General features: G+C 41.9%; 1 protein-coding gene across 1 annotated transcript in view; it reads left to right on the top strand.

Moving 5' to 3' along the window:
- The first annotated feature begins 228 nt into the window (after positions 1-228).
- Positions 229-10,612, top strand: part of RAD23B (RAD23 homolog B, nucleotide excision repair protein) — a 44,424-nt gene continuing 34,040 nt past the window's right edge. The window contains exon 1 of the mRNA XM_055302064.1: positions 229-702. Within this exon, the coding sequence (XP_055158039.1) occupies positions 637-702 (66 nt within the window). The 5' untranslated portion in view covers positions 229-636. The remainder of the gene's footprint in view (positions 703-10,612) is intronic.

Genomic DNA, 10,612 nt, shown 5'->3' with positions numbered 1-10,612 from the left:
GGCGCAGACGCCGCCCGAGCCCGAGCCCTCGCGACGCCCCCCGGACTGCGCCTGCGCACGGCCGGCCCCAGGCCGCCGACATTCCGGAGCCGCGGTCCGCCCCGCCCCACTTCCGGGGCGGGGTTCTCCGCCGCGCCTGCGCACCGCCTCGCCGCACCCTGCGCCTGCGCGCTCGGTCGGCCCGGCCCCCATTCCCCCCCACCCCCCGCCCCCAGATTTTTTTTTTTTTTTTCGGGTGGGGGAGGGGGCGCGTCTCGGCGAGTCACGTTGATGGCGGCCGCCGGCCTGCGGTGAGGTAGCGGATTCTCTCTCTGCTCGGCTCGCACAGCCCGCTCGTGCGTCCCGCGGACTCGGTGGCCGGCGCCCGGCGCGTGAGGAAGCACGGCGGCCCGAGCTCGCGGGGAAGGCGGCAGTCGCGGAGGGAGCGGCGCGGCCCGGGCGCGGGGCCGGGGGAGAGGCCGCTCGGCGGGGCGGAGGTGACAAGCCCCCTCCCCCCTCCCCACCTCCCCACCCCCCACCGCCACCGCCTTCCTCCCGGGAGCGCGAGGAGCGACCCCGGGGCCCCGCCAGGCCACAGACCCCGCCCAGCGGCCCGCGCCCGGAGCAGGCCCGGCGGCCCAGCTGCGCGCCGGCACCATGCTGGTCACGCTCAAGACCCTCCAGCAGCAGACCTTCAAGATCGACATCGACCCCGACGAGACGGTGCGAGCGGCGGGGGGCGCGCGAGGGGCGGGGGCGCGCGAGGGGCGCGGGCCCGGCTCCCCGCGGCGTGCGGCCCGCCGGGGCCTCGGAGTCGGCCGCCGGCTTTGTGGGGCGCACGGCCGCGGGGCACCGGAGGGCCTGGGCCTGGGCCTGGGCCTGGGCCTGGGCGCTGGGGGAGGGGGCGCGGGCCGCCTCGGGGATGGGGGTGCAGCCGGCCTCTCCGGGCCTGAGGTGCGGGGCCCGAGCCGAGCCGCCCGAGGTGCCAGGCGCCGTCCCCCAGCCCTGCGTGGCCCCGGTTAGGGCGCGAACGTCTGGAGGTGGCCGCCGGACGGGATGAGCTGTGAGGTACAGATACGGGTTCCGTCGGGTTCCGTGCGCCGCGCAGGGGCGGGGGACTCGGTCCTTTGCCCCCCTCCCCCGCGCCCTGCTCCCCACAACCGGTGACCCTTTTATTTGCATGGAGAGAGCCTGTCGGACCGCGCGTGTGAGCCGCAGCTCCCCCGCCGCCGAGCCCACACCCGCACGCAGATCGCACACTTTTCGAGGCCTCCTTGGTGGTGAAGACGTGTGTGTGTGTGTGTGCGTGTGTGTGTGTGTGCGTGTGTGTGTGTGTGCGTGTGTGTGTGTGTGCGTGTGTGTGCGCGTGTGTGTGTGTGCGCGCGCGTGTGCGCTAGAGCCCTTCAAATCCAGGCTCACGCTCAACTCCCGAGTAATAATAACTACCCGTGTTAGAAGTCTCGTCAATGTAGGGTACTGGAGGAAACCCTGCACTCTTTTTTTTTTTTTTTTTTTTTTTCCTCCAGCCCCCGAATGGTTGACATTTCAGGGGAGGGGAAAAAAAAAAAAAAAGAAAGAAAAAAGGAGAATAAAAACTTGGAATGTCGTCCGTAGGGAAACCCTCGAAGACCTCCGAAGTCCACGTGGTGGACTTTTAATGCCATCTTGTGTAGTTGTGACTGCAAAAAAGCCACAGTGTTGAAGCCAGTACGACGTCATGCCAAGAATCTCAGTGGGCCGCCGCTGTAAATCTGCTTTTGTTTTGGGATCGTGGTTCTGTACGCCGTTAAGATTGTCATGTTAAGTTTAAACCAGCTCTTTCCTGCCCGTCTGTATTTTAGAAGAGACAGTTGGTCGTGTTTTGGGTGGAGATCAAGGGTCCTGGCGTTCACTAGACCAGTTGCATTTGTGCCTCTGTGACTTGTTACCTACCTGCCTTTCAGAGATGGGAGGGTTAAATGGTATTTAATTGGTGGCCAGTAAATGAAAGCAGCCCTTAAGGAACACTGTACTCTTTGGGTGAGGTTTACCTGTCTCATTTAATTTGAAGTTTTGTGCATCTTCAGTTATTTAAGAAAACGTAGTTCCCAATCTTTTTTGGAACTCTGGCATGGAATGATTCTACTGCAAGAATGTGTAAAAGTATGCTTTATGGTAAGTTCTTAAAGGTGCAGGAGTTAGTAGTGATAAATGAGAAACTTTTCAGTGTCCTCAGAATTGACAACACCCGTAGATTGATGTTACTGACATCGTGTTGAATTTTTCTTTATTGCTGAGGGTGTACTAATAATAAGCTAAAGGATGGAAGTTTAAAGCACAGCTGTCATGATTAGTGTTTTCAGACAAAACTTTTCACGAAAAGTCAGTTTGACTTTGGTTCTTTGCAGTAATATCGGTGCAACAGGAACTTCACCAGTTTATGACATTCAGAATTAACTCCAGAATTATTGAAACCTAAAGGAGGCTTTTGTAAATACCTGTGGGTTTATGGAAGTTACGCAGTGACTTTCTACAGCTCCACTGAATCTTCTGTGATACTTGTATAGCTCTTTAGGCAAGTTGTGCATTGACTATCTTAGAGCCAATATTGTGTTTGTGATATACTCTTAATTCTATTTGCTGTTTACCAGTTTATTTCCAAGGAATGTCTTGAGCTAAATGATTTATGAATATACTTCTAAAAGTGTGTTTTCAGAAAGATCATTGTTACAGAGAGTGGCTTTTTCAGCTTTTTGCTGCTATTTGTCTAAATATATTGTAGTAACTAAGTATAAAAACTAAAGTTGTTAGTCTGGAGCAAGAAATAAAAACATTTCATCAGTGAGGTATGGGGCATTTACATTAAAATGACTTGTAGGATTTCCTTTTTTTTTTTTTTAAGATTTTATTTTTAAGTAATGTGTACACCCAGCATGGGGATCGAACTTACAACCCCGAGATCAAGAATCCTGCACTCCACCCACTGAGCTAGCCTGGCACCCCTTGTAGGATTTCATTTTAACAGATTTAAATTTCAGAAATGTTTACAGTGGGTTTTTTTTTAATATCCATTTTTTATATTTTAGGTAAAATTCCTGTAAGAAAAGAAACAATGAAAGTTATATTAATATGGGAAGAATCTAGGTGTCTTGTTTCTAATTTGTTGTGAAACTAAGTAACCAAGGATATTAGATATTTCTAAAATAAAGGGGAGAAAATAGGATTTTAGTGAGACCTGTAGGGAGATCCACATAAAATGAATAGTTTTTGCTCTCTGAGACCTCGATTTTGGCTACTCAAACGTTTCTCCTTGTTTGATTTTTACCTAGAAGGAACTAAAGAAAATTAAGCAACTTGAAGTGGCCAGTATAGAAACTCTCATGAGCTTGAGATGAGCAGGAGCAAAAAGGAATGAGCAAGAAAAGACTGAGATAAGAGGAATCTTGGGAGTGATTCCTTTAACGTGTATATGTTTAGTGGTCTTTGAGTGGCAGCACAGGAGTACAGGTACATGTGGGATGCGGTAGGTATTCTGGGAGCCTTATTGACCTAGTCGCTCAAAAGCTACAGAGTAGGAGATGTACAAAGTGGGGAAAGCAGTGGAATTTGTTTTTAAATTGTTTGTGTTTGCTTTAGTTTTTGTTTTTTATTTATTTATTTATTTATTTATTTTTATTTATGATAGAGAGAGAGAGAGAGAGGCAGAGACACAGGCAGAGGGAGAAGCAGGCTCCATGCACCGGGAGCCCGATGTGGGATTCGATCCCGGGTCTCCAGGATCGCGCCCTGGGCCAAAGGCAGGCGCTAAACCGCTGCGCCACCCAGGGATCCCCTGCTTTAGTTTTTGAATGCTGAAAGTCCTCTTCCCTTTTTTCAACTTCCAAAATTTTCGTAACTCCTATTAGCCATTTTGTATCATTTACTTGACCATTACCATGCACTGTCTTTAGGGATAACCAGTGCAAAAGTCTTTTTACTACTACAATAGTACTGTATTTTTCGTATAAAATATTAAAACAATATAGAAACAAAATGAGAAGATTGGTTGGGAAGACCATTGCTTAAAGAGAATATTCTTAATTGTGTGAATTTTTTTTTTAATTTTTATTTATTTATGATAGTCACAAAGAGAGAGAGAGAGAGAGAGGGGCAGAGACATAGGCAGAGGGAGAAGCAGGCTCCATACACCGGGAGCCCGATGTGGGATTCGATCCCCGGTCTCCAGGATCGCGCCCTGGGCCAAAGGCAGGCACCAAACCGCTGTGCCACCCAGAGATCCCTGTGTGAAGTTTTATGTTAAAGAAATGTACTGGAAAAAAAAAAAGAAAACAAAACAGGAGGAGGAATTTAATTTATGTAAAGAGTTCTGAGATGTCTAATGGACTGCTAATCTTATAAAATTCCTAAAAATTCTGAAAATTGGTGATGTGATGAAACGGCATTTAGATAAAAATGAGATACACACCGGTTTTTTTTTTTAAAGCTCATATCCAGGGCGCCTGCGTGGCTCAGTTGGTTGAGCGTCTGCCTTTGGCTCAGGTCATGATCCCAGAGTCCTAGGATCAAGCCCCATGTCAGGCTCTTTGCCCCACGGGAGCCTGCTTCTCCCTCTCCCTCTGCCTACTGTCCTCCTGCTTGTGCTCGCGCTCTCTCTCTCTCTGTCAAGTAAATTTAAAAAAAATAATAAAAATTTAAAAACTAAAATCTTTAAATAAAGCTTATATCCAAAGTCCATTAGTTTTCTGTTTTGTGGTTACGTCAACCCGTTAATTAAGGACAGGTAGATTAAAGAACAAAAATTGAGATGATTGTAGACATTGCAGCTCTTACTGTATCACTAAAAATGATGACACAGAAGAGTATGTGATACTCACATTTAATTCTTTAATATACTAACCCTTGTCACTGTTTTGTGCTTTCAATAAGTGGAAAAACATAGTATGTTTGAGATGAGACTTTAAATGAACAAGCTGAAATGTGATTATAATAGTACATAAAGTGACATCAAAGCTGTGTGTATATGTTGGAAGTTTTGGATAAAAGAATTAGAAAGATAACAGTAGTTTCAGTTACTATAAGTAGTACACTTAGTGTACGGTACAGTAATGTGTAAACAATTGCTTTGGTTTGTGATTTATTTGTATGATATTTGTGATTATGCTGTAAAATATTATTAGTACTTGTTCTGCATATATTTGTTGGCCATCATTTATTAGCACTTATTCCTAATGTGGTTTATTGTGCTTTAATATAGTTGTGCAGGAGATAGTACTTTATTATAGAAGATTCCTAGATTATTAAAACATTAAGAGTAAATGTATTAAAATATTGTATCACAGGGGCACCTGGGTGACTCAGTCCATTGAGGTGTCTGACTCTTGGTTTTGGCTCAGGTTATGATCTCAGGGTCTGAAATGGAGCTCCATGTCGGGCTCTAAGCTCGATGGGGAGTCTCCTTGAGATGTTTTTCCCTCTTTAAAATAAATTAATAACATCTCTAAAAAAAAATACTCCATTACAAAGATGAAATTAAGGTTTCTTGGCATATTGATAAAACATTACACGGAAAGTACCTGGGAAATCTGGCATGGTTTCTGCCAGAGTTTTGCTTTTCCTATACCTAGCACATAGTGGGTATTTAATTAACCTCATTTGAATGATTTGAATGCATTCTTTTAGTGATCCCTCAACATTTGAATGTTGATTCCTTTATTTAGTATTTGTTGAGTACTTACTAAAAATCTTGTCCCGTTACAGTGCATATATTACAATGAAATAAATCAATTAAAAAACAAATTTTAATAATCAGATAATGCTAAGAGCTATGTAGAGAATTGAAATAGGGTGAGGTAACGTGATAGTGCATGACTGGGTGGCTACTTTTAAATTGACTAGTCATTGAGGCCTTTTTGAATACAGTGACATTTAAACTGAGATCTGAATAATAATAAGTACTCAGATGAGGAAGAGTGATCTCTGTAGGAAAAGACCTTTGAGACGGTGTTTTGGGAATCAAAAAAGGGTTGTATTGCTGATCTAGTAGGTGAGGGAGAAGAGAGGGGATAGATAGAGTTAGGCAAGGGGCCAGAGTCTATAGGACTTTGTAATAAGCAGGAGGTTTTTGAGGTAAAATAGGAAGCCTTTGGGGGAATTTTAAGCAGAGCAGAAAAATTTCTTTTATGATCTTAAAGGTTAGTTTAACTGCTGTATAGAAAATTGGTAGTAGGATAAGCAAGAGGAAAAGCAGGGACTTAGGCTTGTATAGTAGTCTTATTAAACAGACAAGGCTTTAGGGAAATAGCACAGATATGAAGAGAAGTGGATGGATTTGAGATATATTTGGGAGGGTAGAGTTGAGGGTTTTTGAAGGGGTGGAGTGGGGAAAATTGAGAAATTGAAGATTAAACCTAAATTTTGTATAAATTGTGCGAATACTTGTGGTCTTTCCTGAGACATGGAGGGTGGGAAGGGGAGCAGGTTTGGGCTTGGAGTGGGAACTCAAGACTTAAGTTCAAGATGCCTATTACTTTCAAGTAAAGATGACAAAGATATTTGTTACGAATCTCAATTCCAGAGAGAAGTTTGGGTTGGAGATAGAGCCCTGACAATAGGCAGCATATGTGGTTGACTTCAGTCCTTTGGACCAGATGAGATCTAGCAATCTTTTTTCAGTGTCCATTGCTTGTGAAAATCGAGCCCTAAATTATGCACTATATGTAATTAATTGTGTGCTATTAGAATTGAAGAACCATGGTGAGAATGTTGTTACGCAATAGGATGAGGCCTAGAGTTGAAGCCTGGATGTGGAGATTGAATAGTGAAGAGGTCAGTCAAGGAACCTTTGAGGTGAAAAGAATCCAGGAAAAGAAAATGTTTCAAGGAAAAAGAAAGGATCAAGTGTTTCTAATGCTTGAGAATTCAAAAGACATTCCCTTTGGTTTTGGCATCTTGGAGGTTATTAGTGACCCTTACAAGTAATCTCCATGGAATGGTGAAGCCAAAAATTATGTTTGATTGGGTTGAAGAATGAATGGGAGATGGGGAAGTGTAGATAGTAACTATGGACATATATTAGTTACCTTGATGGTCATTTTTCCTGATGTAGCTGCCTTTATCTCTGTCAAAACCATGTAAAATGATCACAATTCTGAGGCTCACAGCATGTGAATGACATTGCTTTAAAAAGAAAGCTACACCAGAATTATGGAAAATACATTGATAGCGTGCATTTTAGAAAGAAGAAATGAATGCCAGTGTGATTACTAACTTGCCACCAGCACAAAGTCAATGGCTTTGGTAGTTTCAGTATCTGTGAAAGACAGTCTTGGTCATACTCTGGTCTTGTATTCCTTAATCTCTCACCCAGTGATCTTTTCCTTCTACTCTACCTCAATTATTCAGTCCCATAACTGGTTACTAGACCTTATTACTAAAAACTGTAGCTATTCCCCCATTCCCAGTAATCTATTTTTAGTATTCTACTTTACCTTTCCTCTGATTCCAGTTCTAATGAGACGTATAATTCATTTGCTCCATACTTCGTTTTGCTGGCCCTCCCTGCATGTTACTGCCTCCACTCTTGACCAGCTAAAATAGGGTCAGTGATTATAATTACTCTCTTGCAAGGATGAGCATAGCATGTCTCTTTAGCCAAGGCTGCCTGAGTTTCAGTCCTGGCTGTAGTACTTGCTCTGTGACCTTGAACAAGTTACCCAATTATGTGCCTGTTTCCTCATCTTAAAATGAGAGTACTGCCACTGAAAGTACTAACTTCAAATAGTTGTTTGGATGGTTTTATGAGGTTGAGGACATACACAGAAAACCATGACCGTGCTTGACAACATGGTCCCACTGTCATTTCATTGTTTCTGCTTGGAAAACCCCAAAAGTGATTACATTCAGTTTTGTTTGTGCTTGCAGTTGTGAAGCTAGAAGACAAACACACAGCCACATTGATTTGTCTCACTTAAAATTCATGAACATTAACTTTAATTGGGCCCTTTGTACTGCCTGATAAGTGTACTTTACCCATTAACTCTTCTCCTGTCATAGGCAGATTTTATATAATTTCCTTGTTTTCAGCTGATAACCCTAGATTTTAGATTTTTTTGAGATTTTAGATTTAACTGACTATACAAACAATTTGGGACAGAATTTTTGCAGAGTCCTACCAGAGCTACCTCCTTTTGTTGTGGGTGGTGCTAAGGCTGATCCCTCTACTTTTCCTCTATATCCTATACTTGGTCGTCCATGAAGGACCTCACTCCATCTATTTTCCTCTTCTCGTCTGCCTAATTGATTTTTCCATTCTAGAATATTCATTTTCCTCCATCTTAACAAAACCCTCTCTTATCTCCATATCCCTCTATGGCTACTGCCTCATTTCCCTCATTTCCCATTTTGCTCTTCATAGCAAAACTTAAGGGTAGCTCTTGAGTCTTCTTTGTTTTTACATCTTGCTCTCTTTAAAATACATTACACTACTGCTAACCTAGGCGTGAGTTTTTTCCAATTTTGTAGTTGTCCTGTGACCTTGAGCACTTAAATCTATTTTCTCTTTAGTTAAAATAGGAGTAGTAATAAGCCTGCCTTGTAGAGTTGATGTGAGAATCAAATGAGATCATGGATTTCAAAATTTTTAGTGAATTGTGAAATTAAAAATAAATATGCATTTTTTAAATAAATCCTGCTCTCATCAATTTTCATTATTTTGATCAATGTTTTTCACTATCTTTTCTAAAAAACGTTTGTGTGGATGTGGTATCCTCTCATTGTGTCAATTTGATGAAATCAGCAGTTTCAGAGTTTTTAAGAGTGGTGTTCTGCTTTTTTTTAGTTTGGAAATTATGAGATGATAGGTAATGTATAAAATTTCTGTTACTTTTGGAAAGAAATGTGCTAAATTTGAGCTTGCCATAACCACAGAGAATCCTGCTGAAGGACATCACACCATCTGTTCTTGTAAGTTTGGATAAATTCCTTATGTAGTGTCTCCAAGAACTAATTTTATAACTCAATGAACTTTATAAACCCTTTAAACATTACGTAAACGTTTTCAAGCAGAGGAGATAGATTGGCTACAATTGGCTAATATATATGAACAGATCCTAAATACTTCAACAGGTGTATAAAAATTGTGTCACTCCCTCTCTCCTTTCCTCCTCCTCAAACTTTTGGTTGAATTAGGTAGGTGGCTTCTTTGTAGTGTGTTAGATCCATTCCCTGCCTATATAGAAACTTTAAAAATTACAGGTATCTTAAGATATCTACTTTTTCTCAGTTTTCAAAGTCTGTGTCTGTTTTAATCTTGTTGAAAAAGATCATAGTGTCTGGGGAAAAAATAGATTCTGGATTTCAAATTATCTATTTCTAAAGATTATTTATTTATTTATTTATTTATTTATTTATTTATTTATTTGAGAGAGTGAGAGCATGCGTGGTGGGGAGGGGCAATGGGAAGGGGAAGAAGCAGGTTCCTGGGATGAGCAGGGCTGCATCGCAGGACCCTGGGATCATGACTCAAGGCTAAGGCAGATGCTTAATTGAGCCACCCAGGGGCCCCTCAGATTATATTTTAAAATCATAGCCTTTTGGATCATAATAATAACTTGAGAGCTTATGGCTTTATTTACTGTCTATTCACACAATATTAATACTGTACTCTCAGTGATTAAAAAAATCTCTTTTGCTACATTCTTTTATTTCTTGGATCTAGTGGGAAGATTTTTCCTGTTGCACTAGAGCCAGCTAATTCTACATAATCAATTCTTTTTTTAGAATTAGTAGGAACCTACTTTGAGGGAGGAATCCAGGAAATACTCCTTGATACCTATCCTATTTTCTCAAATGGAATGGTACCACCCAAGGGATCAAAAAAAAAAAAAAAGCATTACCCAACAGTGTGAATCTCTGAAATCCTTCTGTTTTGGGTTAATTGCAAATTTGGGTTGCTCTTATTTTTCAAAATTTAGGTACTAGACTATGGCCTCAGACCTCTCTCTTTTTCTTTTTTTTAAGTAATCTCTTTGCCCAGTGTGGGGCTCAAACTCAAGACCCTGAGATCAAGAGTTTCATGCTCTACCAATTGAGCCAGCCAGGCGCCCCAGACTTTTCTTTTTTTAATGAAGACTCTTTTCAAAATTGCAGTGTATTGTATAATACTAGTAAGAAATGCCGGGGGCGGGGGGGGGTGCCGTGAATTTTTTTTCTTTTAATAAATTTTCCCTTACATTACTGAAGTAATCCAGCCTTGTTATCTATAAAGTATATAAAAAAGCAGAAGGCTTTATTACGCTAGTTTAAATAACCATTATGGTCTCTGTATGCTGCTAGACATTTTTTTTATTTATATGTAACACATAAATGTAACTGCATTATGTTTTTTAAAAAATTAACTAGCTTTTGTCCTTTAAAGATAATTATAAATAATGTCATTCATACGTGCATGCAGTCAGTGAATACCTTGCATGTATAGTGATTGTTCTTGTATTGCATTGTATGTAAATGAATGCATGTACAATAATGTATTTTACCATTGAACGTTTAGGGTTGTTTTCAGTGTTTTAAACAGTAATGTAGTACACTTGTTCATGTATCTTTTTTTTTTTTTTTAAGATTTTTATTTATTCATGAGAGACACAGGGAGAGGGAGAAG

This window comes from Nyctereutes procyonoides, unplaced genomic scaffold (genome assembly GCF_905146905.1).
Source record: "Nyctereutes procyonoides isolate TBG_1078 unplaced genomic scaffold, NYPRO_anot_genome, whole genome shotgun sequence".
Lineage (NCBI taxonomy): Eukaryota > Metazoa > Chordata > Mammalia > Carnivora > Canidae > Nyctereutes > Nyctereutes procyonoides.
Note: the sequence above shows the minus strand (reverse complement) of the source record. Positions and strands in the feature narration are given on the sequence as shown.